This window comes from Coturnix japonica, chromosome 2, assembly GCF_001577835.2.
Source record: "Coturnix japonica isolate 7356 chromosome 2, Coturnix japonica 2.1, whole genome shotgun sequence".
NCBI classification, from domain to species: domain Eukaryota; kingdom Metazoa; phylum Chordata; class Aves; order Galliformes; family Phasianidae; genus Coturnix; species Coturnix japonica.
The window spans coordinates 18,742,025-18,767,542 of NC_029517.1; the positions used below are offsets into that span (position 1 = coordinate 18,742,025).

Genomic DNA, 25,518 nt, shown 5'->3' on the forward strand with positions numbered 1-25,518 from the left:
TCAGCATCGCACAGCAGTACTTCAGGGAAGCCCGGCACGCAGTGCGGGCCGCTGACAAGGCCCTGTGGTACCTCCCAGCAGCTCTGTGTCAAAACATGACCGGCACAACACAAACACGGCGCATGCAGAACGCGGCCCCCACAGGGCAGGCCCAGCTCGGCCTGAGGGACCTCCCCGCTCCGGGCAGGCGGCGGGCGCGGGATCGATGCCGCCCACGGGCACCGAACGGCGACGGTGGGAGGCGGCGCCCGGCGGGTGCGAGGGGCCGGGGGTCAGCGGGCATCGCCGCCCGGACTCGGACACCCGCGGGCGGCGGGGAGCGGCCCCCAGGCCCCGCGGCCTCCGCCTCCTCCGGCAGCACGGGGGAGGACAGCAGCTAGAGGGAGCTCCTCCGGACCGCATCTGCCCGTGCGCCCCGGCTCCTTTCATAGGCTCCCCCGCCTCCTCCCCTCCCTCCTTCCCCCGTGATGGCGGAGGACAGCGAGTCCGCGGCCAGCCAGCAGAGCCTGGAGCTGGATGACCAGGACACCTGCGGCATAGACGGCGACAATGAGGAGGAGGCCGAGCACGCCAAGGGGTATGGGCGCGCAGCGGGCACGGCGCTGCCTTTCTGCTTCCCTCGCTCCCTCCGTCGGGTGGTGCCGGGCTCAGCGGGGCCGTGTTGGCCGTTCGCGGTGCGGGCAGAGCCGGGCTCCGCGCGGGGCTCCCGGCGGGACGGGCGGCATCCGCGGTGCGGGCCGCGCTGCGCCTGAGCCCGAGCGGCCGCGGGCAGCCGAGCCGCCTCCAGAGCCGCCCTGCGCCGCAGCGGGAGGGAGGGAGGGAGGGAAGGAGGGAGGGAGGACGCCGTCGGGCCGGGCCGCGCTCCTCGCTCCGTTCCCTGCGGGGCGGCCTCCGCCGGAGGAGGCAGCGTGGGGGCGGCGGGACTGGGGGCCTCGACCGGGGAGGGTTGAGGCGGCTGCCCCGGCCGGCCGAGTTGGGAGCTGGTCCGAGAGCGTGCCCCGCCGAGGGAGGGGGAGCCCTGCTGTGTTGTGTCTGTGCTCTGTGCTTTGCGGACCGAGGGGCTCCGGCTGGGGGCTGGGCCGTATTAGCTCCCCCGGCCGTGCCGCGTGTCCCGGTGCTCCCGGGCTGCGGGGCGGCACCGCGTCCCTCTGCCGTGCGCTCCCTCCTCCTACTCGGCGTCTTCTATTGTCCGAACCGAAACAGCAGCTCTAAACCCACACGTGTGGAGCAGAGCGGGCCTTTCAGCCGGCGGAGCGGGGCTGTGTCGCTTGCGGTGGCTTTTCGGACCGCCCGCAGCAGCCCAGGGACGCGGGCCCTGCACCGTGTCCGTCCCCAGCCCGCGGCACGATCCCAGCCTGGCTCCCACTGCAGCTCCTGGAGGAGAGGCGTTTAGAAACGAGCTCCGTTCAGACATGCCTTCCTGCTGTTTGGGGAGCTGGGAAGCTGATGGCAAAGCAAACGCTTCTTTGTCGCAACCAGGAGCAGCCCAAAATAGAAATAGGTTAATTTATATACGGCTACACGAATACCTTGCTCATGAATTTCTGATTCATTTCGTGAAGAGCATTCCTGGGGGTGACTGATGCTTGGAGATGGGAGCTGTTTGTCATCCCCTGCCCGAGGTTTGCTTGGCAACAAGCAGCTCTGCGTCTTCCATGTGGCGAGAGGAGCCTGGGAACGCTGGAGGGGAGGAGGGCCGGCTGCTTTAAAAGGCAGCAGGGGGAAACTTCCCTGTGTGCTGCCGGGTCTGTGTGTTTGCACTGTGGGCGCAGGGTGCTGCCGTACCCCAGCCTGGCCTCCACTGAGCTCTATGGGATGCCTCGTCCAGCTGCGGGTTGTGCAGGGTTATCTCCACAATTTGTTTTTGTCCAACATCCCAGAGGTGTTTTATGGAGTGTTTCCAAGAAGCTCCTTCATTTGGCTTTACTCGGAAGATTTCGCTTCCTATTTCAGTGTGAAATTTAATGAACTCACAGGTAGAACATTGCTATAGAGAAAAGCCTCGAAGCATTAGTATCAGTTTTCTATGGTGTTTTTGATGTATGAAGTCTAGTACTGACTTCTGAATGGCTGTATCTTGTTTTCATTAAGTCTTTAAGAACCTTGTTTGCCACAACTTCCTGCAGGCTGAAGAATTCAAACAAGCTCCATCAAATGCAAAGAAATATATTGCAGCTAACACGATTATGTCTTAAGATCTGCCCTCCAGCAGGGAAGTTAACCCATGGCTATAGGAACCTGTATTGTTCCCAATTTTTACCCTGTTGTTCTATTTTGGAGCTAGTTTTGAATTTTACTTGGAGTTTCTAGGTTAGGCTTTGTATAGGTAAGCAATGTATGAGCAGTCGTACAACTTAAAACTGCGGCTGTGCCAGCTGACTTACTACAGGCTGAATGGTCTCCACTCATGCTGATCAGTATTTAATCTCATGCTATCTTTACCTGTGCTTCTTTTTTAATAAGGTCAGTATGTTTGGTGTGCCAATCCCCAGTAGGATCACTTTGTAAATGAAGTTACTTTCAAACTGTTCCTTAACATGTCCTTGCATTACTACCCACAAGTAGATATTGTGTATATGTATGTATGTGTGTATAGGTAAGCATGACTGCAGCAGAAAATACCCGTTGTGACTCTCAGTTGTGCAGATATTTGTTCTCTGTTTCTGGACCTGTTTTCTAGCTGCAGGATTATGTATGTTGTGTGACTCATATTGCTGTTCTGCCTGCAGTTTGCTTGATGCATTATGCTGTCCTTGTTCTGCTTTGTAATAAAACGTTGTTTATAAGGCAGCTTTGTTGGTGTGTCTGTAGAGAAACACCTTTTAGTGCACCTGACTCCCCTGCTGTGCTTGGTTGCTGAGGTCTCTAAGTTCCTCCTTTTACTCCATGACAGAAGATTTTGTGAATAGATGAGGACCTTTAGACCCCACCCCCTCTCAGCAAATGATTTACTTGGGATGTTTTAGTAGTATACTCCTTCAATTATCATTAAAGGGCAGCTTTCTAAACAGTTCTGCTTTTACATATAGATATGTTTTAGTATATTTTTGAGGTCTGGAGGCGGTATTTGGTTTTAGCATGTGAGACTGAAATCTTGGCGCACAGCGTTACAGCCCGGAGTGAGCCAGGGGAGGCCCACAGAGCTGCGGGGAGTGTCTGTGGGTTCTGTTTGAAGGCACTGCTGGGTGTTTGTGCTGAAGAAACTTGTGTTTCCAAACACTGAAATGTGTGCAAATGAAGTGTTAGTCCAGAGGGGCTGTCAGGAATGGGAGAGCTAACTGTGGGATTTAAAGGACGTGTAATAACCCTCACTATAGTCTTACGCTGTTGAAATGGTGGTGGCCTAATACAGGAGGGGGAAAGCTTTTTGCTTCTAGGCCTCCATTTTCTGCATGAACCAAGGAGAGCCCTAGTGTCAATAGTGCTACTTTGAAATGCATTGGAATCTTACCCAAACACATAAGATCTGGTTCTTATGATCAGAAAGATCTACGTAACACCTTCGGAAACACAGTTTTGTGACCTCGCTTACCCACAGGCAGACAGAAAATACGGTGAAGGAGAGGAAAAAACCCAACTATTCAGTCCTGGGCCTTCACAGCTGAAAAATAAGCAGCTGAAATAGACATTTAGTTTTATATTTGAGAGACTGTTAGCTTAAAATTGCCACTCCATGTAACTCAAAGCAGATGTTGATGTTACAACTAGCAGGATTCAGTGTCCAGAAAGACAATTAAAACAACACTGAGGGATATTGGGTGGGAAGGATGATCTCGAATGAAGCCAAGGGCACAGAGCGGTGTGAGCACCTGGCTGCTGTGGCTCTGCTGGCCCTGCTGGTTCCATGTGAGCGCTGCCCGTTAGCTCAGAGCTCTGCAGTGTTCCCTGCCTCGCCCCATGGGGGCTCAGCTGAAAACCTGCACGTTGAGAGGAGCACAAGTCTTTCTTCACATCTATACCAAACACCAGATGTGTGTACACAAGTGGAAAGGTATGTGGGTGGGATGGCGGGCGGATATGTGTAGCAAAATGATGACATTGTGGGCCTGGGTAGCTTTCCTGCAGCCTGCTCCTGCAGCAAGGCCAAACTTTTAGTGCTTTTGGGACCAAAGGGGGGGTCTCTTGACTCTTCTTTTGCCTCGGCTGCAGTTGGGTCACACATTTCTTGGCATCTCTCTCTCTCTCTCTGCTTTCTCCTGTGTCAGACCAGTGTGGTGGGTGCAGTTGAAGTAGCACAGCCAAGGTCTGGTGTGCAGCCCACCTTCCTGCCAGCAGAGTGCTGTGGGGCGGGCACACCTCTGCCAGGCCCTGGGCTGACGGAGCAGTGTTCCCACTGGGGCTGGGCTGCTTGGGGCACCATCACAATGAGCTGTAGGTCCTCGTCTTCCTGCCTGTGCTGGTTAAGTGAGAGCTGTTTCACATGTGAAGGTCAGCTTCCATTGAGCTGTGGGAGTCATTTTTTCCAGCTCTTAAGAGTGAGATCTGCTTCACACCATTCAGGTATGTCTGAGCAGACACAGACTCAAATCTTAGCACATAACAATGGTTAATTTGAAGGTAAGCTTCTAATAGGAGTCTTTACTAACAATCTTGTTACCTTTGCATCTCCTTTGTGCCGTTATGTCCAGTGTAATTACTGAATATTGAGCAATGAGGCTCCTCCCTTCTCAGCCCCTCTTTCTGGTTGAGTATGCCCACCAATATGGAGGTGCTCTGCTTTTGCCCCAGTTCACTCAGTATCTTTGGCTGCAGCTCATGCCGGAGGAGCCTGTTGGTTTGACCCAAGTTTCTGCACACTGCCTGCTGCCAAACCTCAGCTTCATGCCTGCCCAGGGAGGTGAAGGACGCAGGGATTTTGCTTTGTGTTCACTTTTAACTTTCTGTGGGCTGTGACAGTGATAAAACTGACCTTAAGCAGCAGTGTAAAAATAATTGCCCCGAACAGCTCCAGTAACCTGTCAAACAAGGGGTGCAAATGTGTGTGTTGTGAGAGGCAACAGGAAAGTTCTGCAGCCAAAGGCCATAAACTGAGGATGGGGATTTGCAAAGGTGCAGAGGTGGTAGGAGAAAGAAGGGGAGGGGGGGGAATTGTTCAAGGAGGTTTCAAACACTTCTCCCTGTTCACTCTCCCCAACTATGCTCAGAGTTAAGAAATCAGTAGTTTTAAATACCGTCCAGCCTCCATAGTAGCTTGGTTGTCTTCTCTCTCTCACAGCTGAAAAAAAACGTATGCATTTCTATATGGAAAAAGCCTTGAGCTGGTCAAAGAACAAACCGTAGTTGTCCTGGTAAAAGAGCAGTTGAACTGGGGTAACATTAATTAAGCTTGGCAAAGCTGCTTTTTTTTCTACACAGCTGCCAAACTGTTTTGTTGGGGTTTTTTTCTCTCTAGTAGACACCGGTTCTTTCACCAAACTAAATAGCACATTGACCCTGGAGTGAGCAGGAGCCCTGTGCTGTGAGTGGGCAGCTCCTGCTGCAGGGTGAGCTGCTGGGAGCAGGGATTGGAGCAGCACCTTGGTGTGAAGTGAGGTCAGCTCAGGGACACAGGGTGGCATCTTTCTGGTGTTTGTCATGCTACAGAGGAAGTTTTTTTACTGAGAGAGTGGAGGGGAAGTGGGGTGTGCTGCCCACGGGGGCTGTGGATGACCCATCCCTGGAGGTGTTTAAGGCCAGGCTGGATGAGGCCCTGGGCAATCTGACCCAGTACTCACCTAGTGGCTGCCAGCCCTGCCTGTGGCAGGGGGTGAGAACTTGGTGCTCCTAGAGGTCACTTCCAACCCAAGCCATTCTATGATTTTATGATCCAAGTCTGTTCTTTGTGTGGAATCTAAACAAATATTAGCTTGGTATACAGGGCTTCAAAAGGTGAGAGTTTATGAACTGCTAATAGGATCACGTAAGTGGTCCAGCAGTACCATCGCTGTGTACAGAGATGCCTGCCTCACTTTACAGCTCAGTCTTTTGTTTTGGTGGAGCTCTGGTGAGTACTGCAGGCTCTCCCTTCTGTGTTGATCAGTTCCACTGCTGTCCTCTGTGCAGCTCCTGGGGGTTGATCCCAGGTCCTGAATTTCCAGCTCAACCTCATTGGGAGCGTGACTTAGTCTGGTGTAACTGGGAATGGTGAGCTCTCATCAGGGTTGATTTTTCTTAAAGAAAAGCTGAGATGGCACAGAGTGAGTCTCTGCTTAGTTAAATGCTTGGTTAATAGCAGGCTTTTGGCTTCCAGATTGAAAATTTGGTACTTTCACCCTGTCTTGGGCTCTGACAAGGTTTTGTGCTGCTGAGGCAGGGCAGTCGTGGCGTTGGGGCAGTCGTGGCGTTGGGGCAGTCGTGGCGTTGGGGCAGCCATGGCGTTGGGGCAGCCATGGTGTTGGGGCAGTCATGGCAAAGACCATGGCCCTTGCGAACATACTGGCCTGAATAACTTTGTTAAATATTCTTCTGAGTAGTTCTTGTTGGTTTGTTGGTATAGCAACGTTTTTCTTTTTTTTCTCCAGAATTATTTCCTTGACTTTCTTTTTTTCCACTGAAAAATGCCCGAGGCCCTGACATCTGTATTGAGCATCGTAATAAGCTCACGGCTTTGCTGGGAGATAAACCTCCTGAAGAGCCTTCATGCTGACTGACTCATTCCCTCCTTTGCTTTCTGTCTGAGAGTTGCCAACACCTCCCACACTTTGCAAATTCTAATCTGATCTTGATTCTATATCTCGATTAGTTGCTAAATTAGAATCTCCTATAAGAAAATAGGAGCTGTGTTATTGATAGTCCAGATATGTCAGAATGTGCGAGCGCAGTGTACGCTTTGTAGTACTGGTTGTTTTAATGCACAAATATTTGGGTTGTTTTGTGGTGATTCTTAATGAGATTTCACCATGGCTTTCATCACTGCTTCAATTAGAAATAAAATTGCCTGAAAACAATGAGAAGAATCCAGTCAAAAACAATTCAGCTGTTCCTGATGGCTGAACATTGAGGAGGATAAATATATTGGGCCATCGCTGGTTAGTCAGTTTTGGAGGGGGATACCTTCCTTGGTTGCTGCACTTTCCCGTGTTCCTCCACATTCAGCTGAATTTGTGTCTCTAAATATCTTCATGTCTGTAGGAAATTCCATCCCAGCCCAGAGTCAACTGTGCTTGGAACAGGGCAGATGGAATTTATGGTTACAGGGTTGTGGGATTTTTATCTGTCCCTCCAGCGACCACTTGTAGAAGCACTGGAGAACTCTTGCTGTGGCCAAATATTTTGGCCAAATATACCGTGCGAGTTGCTTCTTTCTAAGTAAACAGTTCATGAGGCTGGTGAGTCTCCTGCCTACATGTGGGAACGGTCATTTCGTGTTTGAGCTGAGGCTCTTGCAGTGTATCCCACTTTCACACCGCTGTGTCAAAATGCCTGTTTGTGCTGGGCTCTGAGCAGCAAACAGATGAGGAGGCACCTGCAGGAAGCTTTGAGTGAATGCACTCTCGGTTCCCCCCACTTCCTTTCCCCTGCCTTGGCTGCAGATTCAAACTGCTGTTAGATTTCTCTTCTAACACTGCTGATTTTTCCATATTTAATCTTTATGAATTTTCAGTTTGGTGGTATTGATTTTTCTCATCGCACGTTCTCTGAATTTCTGGCAGAAGTCCTGGAGGGGATTTGGGAGCGAAGAAGAAGAAAAAGAAACAGAAGAGAAAAAAGGAGAAGCCAAATTCTGGAGGCACCAAATCAGATTCTGCATCTGACTCTCAAGAGATTAAAATTCAGCAGCCTTCAAAAGTGAGAGCCTTGTCCTGTTTCAGTTTGTATGTGCTTTCTGTTTCAACTTGTTCATTTCTGTTTTGCATTTTGTGAAAGAGAGCTGGTGGTTCTGCCTTAATGCATCTGAATTAGGCATCTCTCTTCAGAAGGGGGGAGTAAGTCTTGGTGTTGGCTGACTGCGTGAAGTTAGAGAGTTGTAACCACAGCAGTTTTTAACCTCAGTGTTGTTTAACAGCAGTCAGAATTCAGGCTTTGTAGCAGAGTCTTAATCTGCGCTGGTAATGCTTATGTTTTGCATTTGGTGAGTTGCCTTTAGTTTCGCTGCCACCTAACAAGGTTTAGTGCAGCTGCAGTTAGGTGGACAGCACAGTGCTATCTTGTGGCAAGCATCAGCGGGAGGAGGGACGGACAAGTGAGCCCATGATGACTGTATGCTGCCTGTTTTGTTTTGTAGCATTTTACACAGGCACATACACACAAATAGATAAGATCATATGCTCAGCCAGGCCAGTCTTCAGACAAAATCTTATTGAGTTGAACGTGCTTTGTTAACCAGCCTCATTTGGGTGAAGTAGCAACACACCATCTCACACAAAACACAGTAATCTCTAATGTGGAGCTGCAGACTGAAGAAACTTTTTGCCATCTGAAAGGTCTGCACTGTAAGTAAGTAAATTACTTGAGGGGATGGATGTTCAACTTCCGTGGGCTTTATCTGTGTGCTTTTGACTGCCAGGTTCTGGTTAAAGTAAGTGAGTAATATTCATTGGTGGCTTTTTAACTTATCTCCAGAGAAATCTGAGCCTGAGAACTGTGGCTTATAACATTGTGAGATGAAAGTTCATGGGCCACTGAGCACGTTGATGTAGTTGGGTTTGCTTTGTCAGATTAATGTGGAAGAAGTTGCACTAACTGTGCCAGTAAGGTTTGTCACATATGTTGATTCTACCAACTAATTTTGGGGAAGAAGTTGTGCTCTGGTTTGTTAACAAACAGATGGATTTTGTGTTGTCCCTCTGGATCTCCTCAGTGTCACACCCATTGCATTGAATGGATACATTTGCCACATGGGATGCTTATATCTATGTAGAGTGATCTTACATAGTTTCTTGTCTCACTGCATGTTTCGATGTTGTTTTTCAACAAAGTATGTTACATGAATTGCTAATGCAAGAAGATTGCAAGCAACAGCCATGTAATCTTACACTCTTTTCTAGTGGGAGTGGGGCCAGTTTTAATATTAATATATAATTCACTGTTGCAGTGCCATGAGAGATCCTAGATGTCCTGCTGAGCAGATCTGTTGTTGCATTAAAAGGAGTCTGCTTGATTCCATCTGCAGAGCACTGGTCTTCAGCACCTTGCACTTTTGCACACAGTTTCTGTAACATGCCCCGTATTTTGCAGACGTGGGAACTTATCCTTGTTCCAGTGATGCACTTGGTGATATTTCACTAACACAACAAGTTTAGCCAGTTTGTTAGCAATATGAAAGTTCTGTTTTGTAGGCACACAAGGGATGCCTTTATTTAAGTTGTTCTCCCAGGCTGTAGCGTAACTAAGCCATTTTACTGCCCTTACAGAGTTGCCTCATTTCTCTTCTTGCAAATGCACTGGTGTTGGTTTGTTTCCCTTTCTGTTCATTGTTTCAGGTGTACGACATCTTTAGTAGACAGGTTTCTCTGTCTTGGACAGCTTTGGTGTTTTAGACTCCTTTACAAGAGCATCTTAGACTGCTGGTCTGTCAGTGTGAGCAAATACATTACTCTGTTACTGTAGAGTATATTCTGTACTCTAGAGAATACAGTACTCTAGTGTTACTTAGATTTTATGTTCCTTGCACTACGTGAAGTATGGAAAAAGCATCTTTAGCATTTGCTTGCTGTTGAAAGAAGCTCTGCAGAATATTTCAGAGGAAGGTGATGTCTTACACTTGGTCTCTAGGAGAAAGCACACAGGATCCTCAGGTAGTACCCAGCGGGGCTTCTGAACTCATTGACAGTTATTCTCCTTGGCTTCTCCCTCTGTCATTTGTGATTGTGGACCTCTTGAGCGCTGGTGTGGGTGTAACCACAGTGGTAAATGCGTGTTAGCTGTGTGCTTAAGTTGACCTTTAGGACACTTTACTGCCCGTGTTATGAGACTGTGGAGCCTATTCTCAGTACGAGCCCCAGGGATGTAGAATTCCCACACTGGCGCAAGTGAACTGGCCAGAACTCTGATAGTGATTATTGTAGTCACCAGTGACCTGCACAGCATGCAGTCAGAAAGTAACTTAGCTTGAAAGGGACCTCTGGTGATCTTTAGCCCAACTTCCTGCTTAGTACAGAATTCAATTAAGTGAGGTTGTTCAGGCATAGATGGATTTATATGGACTCCAAGGATGGAGATTCTGCAGCCTCTGTGGGCAGCGTCTTCCACTGTCTGACCACACGTGTGGTTAGGATATTGTTATTATTAATAAATCCTTACATCTGAAATGGAATTTGATCTTTTTCAACTGTGTCCATTATTTCTTGTTCTGTCCTTAAGCCCATCTGCAAAGGCTTGACTCTGTCTTTAAATCTTCCCCTTAGGCAGCAATAAGATCTCCCACTCTCCTAGTCTTTATTCAGCCTTCTTGAGGCTCGCACATCATGTGCTTCAGCCCCCTAGACATCTTGGTGGCCCTCTATTGAACTCACTGTGCTGTGTCAGTGGGTTCCCTGTAATGAGAAACCCAAAACTGTATTGTGGTGTTGAGGATGGGAGATAAAGGGGAAGGCTCTTGCTGGTACAACCCAGTGTGCAGTTGGCTTTTTTGCTGTGAGAGCAGACTGTCGGTTCACGTTCAGTTCTGCCCACCAGGGCCACCAGGTTCTGCAGAGCTGCATCCTCACCAGTCAGTGCCAGCCTCTGCCATTGATTGGGTGGGCTTTACAGTGTTTGCTGGAATCTTTCAAGCTTAGTAGAGATTGATCTTGCAATAACACCAGCGAGCTCCTGAAGCGCCCTCAGGTGCATCCTGCTTATCATCACAGGCTTGTGCTAAGGGGCTGGTGCTGAAGGGTCTCTAACTCAGTCTTCTGCTCTAGGTAGGGAGAGACTTGAGCTCTGCCACAAGACACAAAAGATCTCAGGTTAGGTCCTGTCACCAAAACCGGGGCAAGAACTGCATCATGTACCTCAGCTCCATTGCACTACGCTACCTTACGGTGCTTTCTTGAGCTGTGAGATGTTTTCCTCTCACTGGAATTAAAATTACTCTTCTTTCTCATTGATGTTAAAGCACTGTTTATGCTTTTCTTGCCTTCGATTAAAGAAAACCAAAAGGATTTCCTCTCAGCTTCCTGAGAGGAAAGGAGATTTCTCCAGATGTCTCAGTCCGTGTTATGCTTAGTACCAAAACACGAACTTTTCCTTCCCATGTGCTAGTTAACATCCTGGAGTACTGCATCCAGTGGGGCCCCCAGTACAGAAAGGATGGGGAGCTGCTGGGGAGGGTCCAGAGGAGGGACACAAAGATGATCCTGGAGCACCTTCTCTATGAAGACAGGCTGGGGGAGCTGGGCTTGTTCAGCCTGGAGAAGAGAAGGCTGAGGGGACATCATTGCAGCCTTCCAGTATTTCCAAGGGGATTATAAGCAGGAGGGGTATTAACTTTTACAAGAATAGACAGTGATAGAACAAGGAAGAATGCAGAGCTCCTTCTGTGACTGAGGACACTGAAGGCAGTTGCCTGTCCAAATGAAGCTTGAACTTCATTATTACACATAGCTTATGGAGGTTTTTCTACACACAAATCCAAGTCTGTAAGCAGAATACTGAAATAGTGTAGATGTTCAGCAAGGAAACATCAGGCTCAAAACCTCTATCCAGAAATACGTCACATTTTCCAATCCATTTGAGACTATTCCATCAGGTGTATTTATTGCACTGTGAAGTCTGAGAGAGCCTGAGCATAAGTGTGCTGCCGGTGTGCTCAGCTTGTCTCTTGGGAGATGGTTCTGAATAGAGAGGGAGAAAGAAGGAAGGAGGCAGAGTGAGATAAGTTCCTTTGTGTTTAGAAGTCTGTTGGCATTATTCCTCTGCAATTCCACGTGCAGGTGGAATTCTCATTGTAGTTATGCTTGCTCAGAATGCTCAGAACTAAGGGTTTAAGGAGCTCAGTTTAGAAGTGCTGAGCCTTGGATTTCTTGTTTTTCATCTAACTTTCTATAAGGATTTTTCCACTTTTAAGTGGAAGATTAATTTATTTCATATCTGCTTCTATAACATAAAGTTGCCTTAAGTTATGAGAGTTGGCACTAGTGGAAAAATGGTGAACTTCTGTATGTGATGCAGTGCAGTAAGCTGCCTACTGTAAAATCTGGTACCTAATAGAAGGCAGATCCAACGTAACTAAGGTTGTAAAGTGGATACTTACAGCCACAGTGTAACTGAAATATTGTGCCATACTGATCTTAAGTAATGTTTTATAGAGTATGTACAAGGCATAACTTTGAATAACACTATGTAGTGTCTTTAGGTTGTTAGATATCTAAGCTGATCTGTTTTTTGCTGTTTACTTAATTTACTTTTGGGAGAGGAATATAATAAGCACTTACTGTGGTACTGGTATCCTGGCCTAACCCTGCAGTTACATGTGGTACCAACACTCATTATTCGCAGTTAAATGCAAACACTACTCAAAATTGCTAAGTATTATGAGAAACTGCTTGTCTCCTTCCCACCTATCCTTCCCTCCTCCCGCTGCTGAAGATAATATCAGAAGTGACTGTAGTAAGAAGAGCTTATGAAAGAATACAAAAGAATAAAGTAAATGCACACATTTGTACAGTGGTCTAAAGTGAAGAGTGTATCTGAAGTAATGGTACCCTCTTCTCTTTGTCTCCACATGCAGAATCCAGCCATTCCAATGCAGAAGCTTCAAGATATCCAGAGAGCAATGGAGCTGCTCTCTGCATGCCAAGGTCCAGCAAAGAACATTGATGAGGCTACCAAACGTAAATACCAGTTTTGGGATACACAACCTGTACCGAAACTTAGTAAGTTGAATTGGGCTTGGGCGTGTGATCTGGAAAGAATGTACACCAGTTGTGTGGCTTTAAGTCGGACTAAATGTGGTGGAGTTCCTTAATCTTTTGTGTTGTTTATATGGAATTATTGATATTCTGTAGGTGAGTCATTGCCCTTCAAACTAATATGCAACAAAGCACAGTGCTAATGAATCTCATTCTGATGTTCTCTACAAAACTCCTGTTGCAGTAACATTCCTTTGTATATTTTAGGTCTGAACCCTTAATCGACAAAACATAAAGAGAACATTTCAGGGCAAATAAAATCTATCAAGTGATGATGGGAATAAACTTTTGTTCTATTTATTTTCCCTGTTTTTTGGTGTTTTGGTTTTTTGGGGGGTGGGAAGGTTGGGTGGGAGGGATCAACTTGCAGTCACAGTGATGGTGACTCTCCTGGTGCAGGCTGCAGTGTTTCCATGCAGCTTTAAGTGGTTAATGACACTTCCCTCATGCCTGAACTCTTCCATGGCTCTTCGTTCACCTGTTTCTTCCACAGAGTGCACTACCTTGGAATCACATGTTCTGAGTCCCTTTTGGAGAAGACAGTTGCTGACTCTTATGTTGCTTTTTTTGTGTTTTTTTTTCTGACTTATTTCTGTGTCATCTTCTCCTTTCAATTTTTTTTTTCAAGTCAAGCTGTTCTAGCTCTGTTGTGCCAAAGAAACCTGGGGACCCCACAAGTAAAGCAGGAGCTGCCATTGTTCTGTTCTGGAAGTTTGCCTCCATGGCATTGGAGGCTGGTACAGAATAGGCAGAAATCAGTTATAGTGTAAAGCACAGGAACACTTTTCTCCATCTGTCTGATGGCCGGTGTTTCACATCAGTGCAGGCCTCTAGCTCAGTCTTCAGTGATCGTGTTTCCCCTGATTTCCTTGCATGGAGAAGTCCAGAGCAAAGTGCTCCCCACTCTGCAGATGGATTGTTAGGGCTGTTGAGAAGAACTACACTGTGCGGAGTTGGCTGGCAGAGATTCTGTTCAGCAGTTTTTCTGAATTGCTTCTTGAGTCTGTTGTTTAATTTTATTATCTTTTTTAGCTTAATCTGCTGGATGAACGTAAAGGGAAGTCTTCACTGTTTGATACACAGGTTATGTTCACTTGGAAAACAAATGTGTTGATTCAAGAAGTAGGTGTAGGAATCTTTGCATTAAATTAACTTCAGAATCCATCTGCCTTATAATTAACGCTGTTAGCAAGAGACCTGTTACCGTAAAATAGTAGGTCATTTGCTGTATATTGAGACAGCTGATACTGCCAAAATTTATGTAAAGATGCTGGTAGTTCTGACCTTCCAAATGGGGCAGTGAGATGTAACTACTTGTCAGGAGTGGGCATCGTTTGGGAAAAGTACATGCCATGTTTGGCAGGTGCCACTCCATGGAAGAGGAGCAATTTCTGTTTATAGCCAGTTGTTATATACTGATGAACTAGAGCTGTGCATCAGGATAGGGGAAATACTCTTTCATGTAGGATTTTAAGACACATTTCCTATTTTTCTGGCATTCCTTACAAGCCCTGGTTTTGCAATACTGCTGGTCCTTAGGAGTACTGCTGAGCTCAGACCTGTTCAAGGCAGTTGTAAACAGGAGCCGTCGCTCATTAGCTGTAGGAACATATTTCTCATAATGAAACCACGGATTTCATAGCTGGCCAAGCGCCATGCATGTGCTGATAAACTGCTGTCCCGTATTATGAAATACTGGATGGAGTAGTTGTGTGGCTGGCTGAACATACTGTGATGAAGTAGTAGTTGGTCTGAATGCAGTCTGTAAGAACTGAGATGTTCTTGAGAATTAATGGGGAAGTCAGCAGTGTAACTGTACTCTTTTTTTCTCTTCTTTTCTCCCTTGCTTTTTCTTCCTTCTAAAGATGAAGTCATAACGTCACACGGTGCAATTGAGCCAGATAAGGACAATGTCCGCCTAGAGCCATATTCTTTGCCACAAGGTTTTATGTGGGACACGTTGGATCTTAGCAATGCTGAAGTTGTAAGTAAAACATTTATTACACGTACCTAAAATCCCTGAAATATATTCTGCTTGATGTGTGTGGATAAACCTTTTCTTTTTCTTTGTGTTTTGTTTTTTGTTTTCAGCTGAAGGAGTTATACACACTGTTAAATGAGAATTATGTAGAAGATGATGATAATATGTTTAGGTTTGATTATTCCCCTGAATTTCTTCTGTGGTGAGTGGCAAGTGCTACATTCTGTTCTGGCTGGAGTGCAAAGAAGGGTGTTTTTATTACATCTTCTTAGGCAGTAATTTGTAATTATTTCTGTCATCGTTTCTAGGGCTCTGCGTCCTCCGGGCTGGTTACCGCAGTGGCACTGTGGGGTTAGAGTGTCTTCAAACAAAAAGCTGGTAGGATTCATAAGTGCCATCCCTGCAAACATTCGTGTTTATGACAGGTAAAACACAGCGTTACTTTTACATCTGTACAACATAATATTTTCAAGTGGCATGTTACAAATCTTAAAACTGGCATCCATTACAATGGAGAAATTACAGAGAGGCTCATTAACAGTAGGGAATGCAGCACTGCAAACAGCTTAGACGCTGCTTTGCATTTCATACAGTTTTCCACTCGTGTCACAATGTCAGATTAATCTTTGTTGCAGATGTAATTTGACACGGGCTGATTTATTTTTGCATCAGATTCTTCTGTTACAACATGGAAAACTAATGTTATATAATAGAGAATATGCAGCTTGCACTGCTTGTTTTTGTCAATAGTTCGGGGTTTTTTAAAATTCATTTTCTCACTATAATGTCCTTTTAGTGTGAAGAAGATGGTAGAAATCAATTTTCTGTGTGTTCATAAGAAACTGAGATCTAAACGGGTGGCACCTGTACTGATCCGGGAAATAACCAGAAGAGTAAACCTGGAGGGGATCTTTCAGGCTGTTTACACAGCAGGAGTGGTGCTGCCAAAGCCTGTGGCCACTTGCAGGTAACCTAGGTGATGTTCATAATAGCATTGGTTCCTGTAGCAGTCATTTGAAGTGCATGCTGTGTAATTGGCTATTGTGGTAATTTTATGCTGGTAGGTAATTGCGTTGCCATGCTGCTTTCTCACTCTCCCTTCCCAAAAAGACAGGGAGAGGAAATATGATGGAAAAAAGCACGTGGGTCGAGATAAAGACTGGGAGATCTCTTAACAGTTACTCCGACGGACAAAAGAGATTCAACATAAGGAGACTAATATAATTTTTATATATAACTGCACACCAACTCTCCCTCATCCATCCATCCATCCATCCATCCATCCATCCATCCATCCTTCTCTACTTCTTCCCCCAGAGAAGTGCAGGGGAGCATGGGATGAAATTTAAAACTGAGTTTGTTTATTGTACCTTGAATAGATTAATCAGGTTTTTGTTGAGCTTCTGGTGAAAGCCATGCTAGCAATGGCAGCATTGTATACCTGTGTTTTTTCAAGTGGCCTGTTTTCCTGCTGGGACGTTTCCCTGTTGACCTGGTTGGTTGCCAAAGATGGCAGAGCATTTCTGGGAATTGTGTGATCTGCTTTTCTCAATGCTTTCGTCTTTTCTGGAGAAAGGAATTTAATGAAGACGGGAGAACTATCACATGAAAATAGTTGTATGTTGTGAAGTATGATTTCATTTGCTTGGAGTGGATTTTATTTCTGCTGGGAAAAGTCCTGTGTCAGTGATATCCGTCTGAGGACAGAATACTCATGTATGAGCTATTTGGTTTAAATTTCACTTGTACGTATCAACACCAAAGATTCTGTAACCTTTTGTAGGTGAGGATGGCAAGAAAGCCACGCTGTGTTAGAGTAACCAGGGATGTTGTGTGCACTATGGGCTGCACAGAGGAGTCCCTTCACCAGACTGCTCAGACACTGAGTAAAGAGGGACCTCTGTTCTTAAGCTTTGACAAGTAATCAATAAAATAAATGTTACCTTGTAAGTAAGAAAAGATTGGTTGCGATATGGCAGGTAGTAGAATGTTTAGCCCTGGGGTTACTCATTCCTTAAGGAGATTAGACTCAAAATGCGGTGATTGCTGGCTTGTTTAACAGCTACTGCTTAGGTATAGCTTTTCCTTCTTTGTTGTTTTTTTGTTTGTATGTTTGTTGTTCAAGCCTCCTACAGACATCAGGTCAGTGCAGGCTGGCTAGGAAATAAATAAATAAATAAATAAAGCAGGAAATTAGAGAAATGGATACAGGTAAAGCTGACACTTAAAACACCATCTAATCTCATGAATTTCATTTCCAGGTATTGGCATCGATCACTGAATCCCAGAAAACTGGTGGAGGTGAAGTTTTCACATTTGAGTAGAAACATGACTCTACAAAGAACAATGAAGCTCTACAGACTTCCTGATGTAAGCAGTGTGTCTTCTAGAGAATCCCCACAGCTATTGGGAGGCCCAAAATAGCCTTCCATCTGTCTCTGACAGCTCAGGCTTTTGTGCATGTAGAGCACAGAAAAACAGAATCTTTTCTACCAAGAAGAAATAAGGGTCTGTGCTAAACAGAAGGGACTATTCCTAGAGGTGGAGGTTTGTGTGTGGAGAAAATACAAATGTGGGCTCAAAAAAAAAAAAGTAAAAGCACAAAGATGCCCTAGCTTCATAAACACGTGTCACTGAGTTGAAGATCCATAAGATTATTCTAAGTGTAATTAATCTGATCAAAATTGCTGGAGTAGAAAAGTAACAGCTAATATCATAACATTCTCAGGAAAGTCCTCTAGAAAGTTGGTCGAGCACAGTGGGATGGGTTGGTTCTCCTCCAAGTCTCAGCTGCTTCTTGTCTGTCAGAGAAAGTTGTTCTTCTGCAGTGAGCTGGCTCAGCAAAAGCTGCCTTGAACACTGTGTACAGTTAATAGCACGGTGTGGCCAAGGAAAAAAAAAAGCATTCTGGCATAGCTAGGTTAGTTAAAAATATTTTTTCCATATTTCTCCTAATAGGCAGGCTGGCAAAAAGCCTTCAGTTGCATTTCCTTGACAGGGGAAGTCACTGTGAGTAGTCTGAGATGAACTATTAAAAAATCTCATTGCTGTAATAACCTATAGAAGCTGGCCTAAGCTGTATGATTGAAAGCAATGTATTTGCTTGCAAAAGCTACCTTTCTATTTGGAGGGATTTGCAGACTGTCCTCTGGACCAGTGCCATATCAAGTAAACCTTTTTGATGTAAACAAACCCTCCCTTTGGTTTTTTGTTTGTTTTTTTTTTTTTTTAAAGTACTTTTTCATACTTATAATGTACTTTGTAATGATTTATCCGCCTTTGGAGAAATGTTTCTCCAATTTATTTATAATATATTTAGCCTGGTGCTGCAGGCTCTGTTGTTACTGGTCCACGTGAGTAACACACTGAGCACTCCTCAGTATGAAGCACGTGCCATGGCTTGATCTCAGCTCCTGCTGCTGTCAGTGGGACTCATTTCCTGTGCTGCCTGTTACCTATGCCTGCGCGTGTGGGTTCTCCCTCGTGTGCAGGGCAGCTGTTTTCAGAGCTTACAAATTAATAACTCTGTTAATTAGGTTTTAATCTTGGAGAACTAAATATAGCTTTCATCAAATCTGAAGATGTTTTTAAAAAGTCTTAAGAATTCCCATAGACAATTTCAAATATAGGTTTCAGTAGCAACACTAGTACTCTTTCTCACGGAAACAATACAACAATACAGGGTAAGAATAGCTTAAAGAATGAGATATGGATCGTATGGTGAAGTGTAACTGTGGTCAGCCGTAATCCATGGGCTTTGGGATTCCTTATACCACAGTTGTTCATTTACTTTTATATAGAACTTGGGAGATTGTTCTGTGGAAAATAAAGATGTAATCTTTTTCATAGAATCACAGAATGGATTGGAAGGAACCTTAAAGATCATTTAGTTCCAGCTCCCCTGCTGTGGGTGGGATTGACAGCCGCTAAATCAGGCAGTAGATCAGGTTGCCCAGGGCCCTATCCAGCCTAGCCTTGACATTTTTGCTAATGCTTATTGCTTAGTTTTTGTGCTTTGGGTTCTATAGAGTTTCTTTTCCTGTGGAAAGGTCTAAGTGCTTTTGCAAATCTGTATCTTTAGTCTCAGGCTGTTATTATAAACAAATCGTTTCATTCTGGCCAAACTGTCCTAAAATGAAAGCTTTTTGAATTCCTCACCACCGCTTTAATGTCCCTCAGCACCAGTGTTTCTTGCATTCTAACCTCTTTTCCTGGAGTCCTTGAAATATCATTGCCACTGGGAGCTTATCTGCCTTTAATAGGAATTAATCAATCCTAATCACTAAAACAGCGTGAACGGAAAGGGTTTTCTGAAATAATAGAGCAATACAGTAATTACATCATTGAAGTATCACCCTCACTGAAGACTGTGCATAAACCTACAGGTACATTAAAAAAGTAGATGGAGGTGGTATTCAATCTCTTAAGCAAGGAGTTTTCTGAAAGGGAGAAAATTTGGCTGTTTGGAATAAGGACAGGAGTGTGTTTGTATATGTCCTTCTGACTGAGCTCCTGAGCTACAGTACTCATGGAGGAATATGCCTGAGGCAGCTCCATGTGTGGAGCAGAGAAATAGGTTTTAGCCCTATTCTGGAAGTTCTTCTCCACTTCTGCAGCTGTAAATAATCACTTAAGCTGGCCATCCTAAGTGCTTCCAAAGATGTTCCAGCCCAAGTGCTTTTTGTCCCTTCATGCTCCAGTGTACAGCTTTAGAAAACAAAGGCTTGGAGGAGCAGAAATTAATCTTTCATGTTGTCGTTCATAAGGAGTTTATGAACAAAATACAGTATATAAAGGGTAATTCTCCTTATAGATTCAGAGCACTTAAAATTTAGAGGAGGTGCTGTGCTGTCACACCACCATCCCAGGCTGCTCAGGAAAGCAGTTAGACTAAACCCAGTACAGGGCTGTGGCAAAATGGGCCTTAATTTTCCATCTAGCTGCAGAGCTAGATGAATAGAGCACATGAATAAAGACCTCCCCCAGAGTAACTCCTTTTTAAGCAGAGTGTAATCAGCTGCGCTAATTTCAGGCTTCCAGTAATCAAGTCACTACCTGGCTGCTCTCGCAGTTGACTTTGCTGTGATTCATGTGGTACGTGCCCAAGTGTGTGGCTCAGACAGATGAAGCAGGATAAACGAGCTCTGAAGGAGAACGAGCCTTTCTCTTCCTGAAAGGAAATAGTCAAGAAAGCGAGTAAAAACTGGAGAGAAAACTTCAGCCACCTTTGCTTGTTTAAAAGTTAATTAATCACATACAACCAGAAAGCAGTTTTTCCTCTTCTAATGTTTACATTCAAGTAAACCGCAGTATTTGTTAAAATGCCATAACTTCTTAATTTCAGGAAGCTTGAAGTTATGAGAAGCTTCCCTGGTAGATTGTGGTTGGGTGTATATAGAAATTCGAGTTGGCAAGCAAGTTTACAGGCATTAAGAACAGGCGGAATATAGTGTGAAAAGATTTCTAATTAAACATTATCATTTCACTTTGGCTTAAAGCTTGACTGATATTTTTAAATCTGAATCATGGCATTTCTTATCTTCAGATTAGCTTCTGATGTGCAGCTTGTTTCATGCTGTATTTCTGTGCCTGGGCTCTGCTTAGTTTAGAAGATAAATACTGACTGACCTGCAAAAAAAAGGGATTGGAATACAAATGTGTGAATCCTGGGCTGTTGGCAGTAGCGTCTCCTCTGGAGAAATGAAGTTGCTTCAATATTGGAATATTAAGATTGAAGTGCCCCAGACTGTCTCAGTAATTAGAAGAGGGGGAATTCTGATTGAAAGCGGTTTGTAAAGTAGCATAATGAATTAGGTGGCTGGGGTGAAGTAGGCTAATAATGAATGCATTAGAGCAAGCGGAATGACTGTGCAGCCTATTTCCAGACCTTGCTGTGAATGCAGTTTTCCTTTTAGCATCTTAACGTTTATTTTTCTTTCTTACGTAAGGCTACGAAGACTTCAGGTTTGAGACCAATGGAACAAAAAGATACTAAAGCAGTACAAGAATTAATCAACACTTACTTGAAGCAGTTTAATCTTGCTCCTGTGATGGATGAAGAAGAGGTGGCCCATTGGTTCCTGCCTCGGGAGCACATTATTGACACTTTTGTTGTAGAGGTAAAGCATTCCCAAAGTACCTCAAGAAAATGCATGTGAATGCAGCTTGTGAAAAAGTATTATCAGCACCAAGTCCTCTGAAATGCAGTTGAGATTTGGTGTCATGACTCTGAGTTTTGTTCTTCATATTGCATTCTGAGAGTTAGGAAATGCTTGTTTGGATCTGATAAACTGTGGCGCTCTGTGGAGTTCAGTTCTCTTTGGTTCCTAAATGATCAACTGCTGCTTCCTGACTTCAGCTTGAATAGTGGTGACAACACCTGTGACTGAATACGCAACTGTGCTGCGTTGTACACTCAGTAACTGGGGGGTTATTTATTAATTGACTTTTGGTTTGTGTTTTTTAGGGCGCAAATGGTGTTTTAACAGACTTCCTGAGTTTCTACACATTACCTTCAACAGTGATGCACCATCCTGTTCATAAAAGCCTGAAAGCTGCCTATTCCTTTTACAATATTCATACAGAGACCCCCCTCTTGGATTTAATGAATGATGCACTCATAATAGCTAAGTTGGTAAGTATTTTGCCTTCTGCTACTTTCATGAAAGCATTCTCAGGAGTAATGGGCAAGGTAAAAACTGTCGGTAATTTATGCATTCCATTGCGTTCTGTTTTCTTTTAATGTCTACAGCTCAGAGTGAATGTGATGAGATTAGTAGACTAGTAGACACTGAAATATAAAACACTGTTTGCTTTTCCTTTTTACTTTGAGTAATGGCAGCAAGCGACAAGTGCATGAAGATCAAAGTGTTTGCAATAGCTTTAACTGTGTAAGTATCCAAGAGCACACTGGTGACCATATTCATTCAGTACCAAAAAAATATTTTCCTTTGGCTGAGTTAACAAGCTCTATTAAATACATCGAATAAAGTGGTTTTCTTATTTCTACAAAATGAAGAAGTCTGCGCTCCAACTTTTACCTTGTTAAGAACTGCTGCCTGTAAAGTTACATAGATGTCATGTAATTCTTAAGCACTGTTTTGTATGCAGAATAACTGATACATGATCTAGTTAAATGGAAGGGAAGAGACTGGAAGAGCTTTTAAACATAGGAATCGTAAGGGTTTAGTGCTGTCTGATGAAAAACAAATGCTCAGCCCTCAGTCGTCAGGGTTCCACAGCACTGTGGCACAAACACCATGGTGCTGTAGTCTGTGGACAGAGCTGTGCAGGTGATGCAGGTCCCAGCACTCTGAGTGGATTCTCAGCGACCTGCTTAGAGCTGGCAGTTAACAGCACTGCATGTTCAGTCCACAGTATCTATTGCAGCAGCAGCTCCCAGCGCAGTGCAGAGCACGGCATGTTTTGTACTTCTCCTGCTAGAAGTTTGCCTCTGCCAGCTGAGGTGCTGCAATGTTACACCGAGCAGATGACTGCTCAATGCAGAGGGATGTTGAGTATGTTCCAGCTGACCCTGTTCAGAGCCATTGCCTGGCTGTGCTCTGAATGTGGCATATGAATTTCTACATCAATCCTTTATAACGCCTGCTGTGATCTGCAAAGGCTCTTCCTGTTCAGACTTCAGGCAGCATGAGAGCAGCTCCATAGTCTTCATCTTGTGTCTCTCAGCCACGCAGCACTGCAGCTGAGCTAAAGTCTATGACATGAACTGCTTGCTGAGGCTTGTTTGAGCTATAGGCAGTAGCACTGAGTCAGCTAACTACTTGGCAAAGAGGTAGCTTGGGTAGTCACAGGCAATGCAGAATCCCATTTGCAGCCAAACCAGTGCTGATAACACACCAGTGTTTTGGTTATTGCTAACTACCCTTTTGGAGATAATTTAGCAAAGTTGTGCATTACTTTCCATTGGGAAAATCTGTGTCTAATTATAAGGAAAGATTAATTCCTGTATTGTTTTTTTCCCTACTTAATTTGATTAGTCTGTTGGATATTGTTGTGCCGACTATGGAAAGTGTCATTTGTGTGTCATTGAAACATTAAAACTTCAAATGTTTTACTATTGCCAGAAAGGATTTGATGTGTTCAATGCACTAGACTTAATGGAAAACAAAACGTTCCTGGAAAAACTCAAGTTTGGGATTGGAGATGGAAATTTGCAGTATTACTTGTACAACTGGAGGTGTCCTGGCATGGAATCTGAAAAGGTAAGGGATTTAATAAGGAGCTTCTGAGCTCTGATAGGTACAGTGTAGCTTTCATCTGCACTGGCCAAAATGAAGAGTTTTAAAATAGCTGTTTTAATTGGGCACACATAAGATGCATAATTCCAGTGCAGAAAACTAGTAGTGCCTAGATTTATTGATGTACATAAACTAAAATGCTACGGTTTTATTCTTCCTTTAGGTTGGTCTTGTATTACAATGAGGACACGTGTTTCTAGAACTCTGAGGTCATCATTTGAATTAATTTGATCTCCATAACTCTTGGAATGATATTGTTCAAGAGGAGTAAAAGCACAACGTCAGTGATACTGAAATAGTCCATTAAACCTGAGCGATGAAGAAATCCACATGTGACCAAATTTATGCATTTTCAGATAAATCAGAAGGTCCTTGAAACTTTTATTGTCCATGAAAAGAATAAAAGCACATTCATTTAAGTTTCAAAGCTTAGCTTGCACCTTGATGAGAAGAAGGTATTTTTTTTTCCACTCTGTAGAAAAGACTGTTTTGTATAAACTGAACTTCAGTGGTGGATTAGGGTACAAAAATATTTGCTATTATGTGGATGAACTGCTGCATTTCTATTTATTAAGTGGTGGTGTACGTTTGTCATGTAACAGAATGAAGGATACAAACTCGAGTATCTTTGCTATATTTACTTCACGTGGATATCATCATTTGGGAAAAAAAAAACCATGAAGTACGATACGTTTGTAGCTCTATGAAAGTCCTGGGTGTTTTTGTAACTGGAGCAGTATGACAGTGTACTGGTTTAACTGGTGCATTTGTTTCTCCATAAGCAACGCTGCCAAATCAATAAAAATACAGATTTGTATTTTGATCTTCAATAGATCAGTGGATTGATTTAACAGTATCGCACTGTTCAGTGCAGGTGTAAACCTATGTTGCCGGAATGATAATACGTTACTGTACTTAATTTACAGTTGTGGCACAGAACCTTAGTTTTTCCTCAGTAGAGTAACATCAGCCTGTGTGTAAAACTAAGAATTTTAGTAGTGCTATCAGGATATTTATAGTTTGAATGTTTTCGATGCTTCTGCAAAATTGCACATATTCCTTTTTGTCTACTTGGATTTCCTATGAAGTCTGTAATTCTGATGAAAAGTATCGTGTAAATACGTATTCAGAAATTGTTCCTGGTAGTGTTTTTATCCTGACTGTGGAACAAGAAGTTTTGCTTTCTATGTGGCTGGTAAGCAGAAGAGAAAAGCTCTACCCTCAGTCCTTGGAAGCCTGTGTGCTCCGCTTCCTGAAATGTAAGAGGGCTGATCTTTGTTGTTGGGTAAGCTGTTGTAACTCCCTCTCCAATGCTCGGCAACCAGAATGGCTTCTGAAGCACTTTATATGCATTCCAACATAGCATCGTAGTTAGATATGATAGCGGTTCTTTCCGTTCACGGATGCTGCAGCAACGTGAGCACCGAGAAAATCTGCAGTAAGAAACTGTTGTAGCTGAAAGTGCCAAACTGTGGTAGTGAAGCCTCTGTGCTGTCAGCGTATTTTGAATGTGACTCAAGTATCTCACGAAATGCAAATGTCTGAACTTTCCTTTTCAACATGCCTGTAATTCTGACAGCAAGTGCTGCTGAAAGTTGAATTCTGTACCTGGAAACATCAATGTAGATGAAGATACGTTTGTCTGTTCTTCATAATTGCTGGCCCTAGCCACCTCCAAATAGCAGTAGGGGTTTCACTGTCCCCTCCATTTCCCCTGTGTGAATGGTTTGTGGTTTGGATTCTTTTTATTGTTGATCAGTGAGAAGATTCTGCCCTGGAAGTAGGGATAGTTTCCCTTTCTGTGTTACAGCTCTGCGCTTACAGCATTTGGCTTCCGTCACGCAAAGGAAGGGATTGATGGTGGTTGGTCTGGTCTGCGTGTGCTCATCAGCCCCAGCCTGGTGAATGCAAGGGCTCTGAAGGGGATTTTTGGGGCTTCTAGCAGTGGAGTCAGGCTTTGCAGCTTTGGCCCTTCTCATACCTGTCTGCTAATAGCAGTCACAGGAGATTGTGTAGGTGGAGTTTTGACTCCCTGTGTGCAGCCTGAGCAGAATTAAGTGCCTGAAAATGTAATTGATGGTGTAAATACCTGAAGCAATGGAAAGGATACGATCCCAACTTCATCAAGGACTTAAGTTCTTTACTCCCAGAACGTGTGGTGTTCCTGCTTCATTCTAAGGGCAGGGCCTCACCCCTCTCCTCACCCCATTCAGCCTGGCAGCTGTGGCCCTGTGCCCTGGCAAGGAACTGCTGCAGCCTGGTGGGCTGCTGCTCTATGGGTGGATGGCATGCAGGCAGGATGATGCATTCATTTTATAAGTGCAAGAAATGGTAGATGATGACTTTTCTTTACTCCTCTTTTCCCTGAAATCAAGAGGCAATTCCCCACAACCCTATTGTTTGAAAGAGCTGTTAGGCCATGGTGGGACCAAGTATGTCTAGGTCACAGAACTGAACCTGGTTT

General features: G+C 44.4%; 1 protein-coding gene across 2 annotated transcripts; it reads left to right on the forward strand.

Annotated features, from left to right (window-relative positions):
* The first annotated feature begins 249 nt into the window (after nucleotides 1–249).
* Nucleotides 250–24,187, forward strand: NMT2 (N-myristoyltransferase 2). 2 transcript variants are annotated; one of them, XM_015853420.2, is made up of 12 exons: nucleotides 250–577; nucleotides 7,632–7,767; nucleotides 12,632–12,776; nucleotides 14,678–14,796; nucleotides 14,904–14,995; nucleotides 15,102–15,218; nucleotides 15,590–15,760; nucleotides 17,055–17,163; nucleotides 20,742–20,912; nucleotides 21,260–21,427; nucleotides 22,881–23,018; nucleotides 23,218–24,187. In XM_015853420.2, exons 1-12 carry the CDS (start codon nucleotides 468–470, stop codon nucleotides 23,236–23,238), a joined length of 1,497 nt encoding a protein of 498 aa, XP_015708906.1. In that variant the 5' UTR covers nucleotides 250–467; the 3' UTR covers nucleotides 23,239–24,187. The 2 variants fall into 2 exon arrangements, with proteins under 2 accessions (XP_015708906.1, XP_015708907.1); XM_015853421.1 differs by lacking the exon at nucleotides 7,632–7,767 and having other exon boundaries at nucleotides 463–577.
* Nucleotides 24,188–25,518: the final 1,331 nt, after the last annotated feature.

Excerpts from the sequence above, each read along its gene's own strand:
- NMT2 (XM_015853420.2), top strand. The coding sequence starts at position 468 with ATGGCGGAGGACAGCGAGTCCGCGGCCAGCCAGCAGAGCCTGGAGCTG. Across the intron at positions 14,996-15,101 it reads TCCCCTGAATTTCTTCTGTG|GGCTCTGCGTCCTCCGGGCT; the intron begins GTGAGTGGCAAG and ends CATCGTTTCTAG. Across the intron at positions 15,219-15,589 it reads AACATTCGTGTTTATGACAG|TGTGAAGAAGATGGTAGAAA; the intron begins GTAAAACACAGC and ends ATGTCCTTTTAG.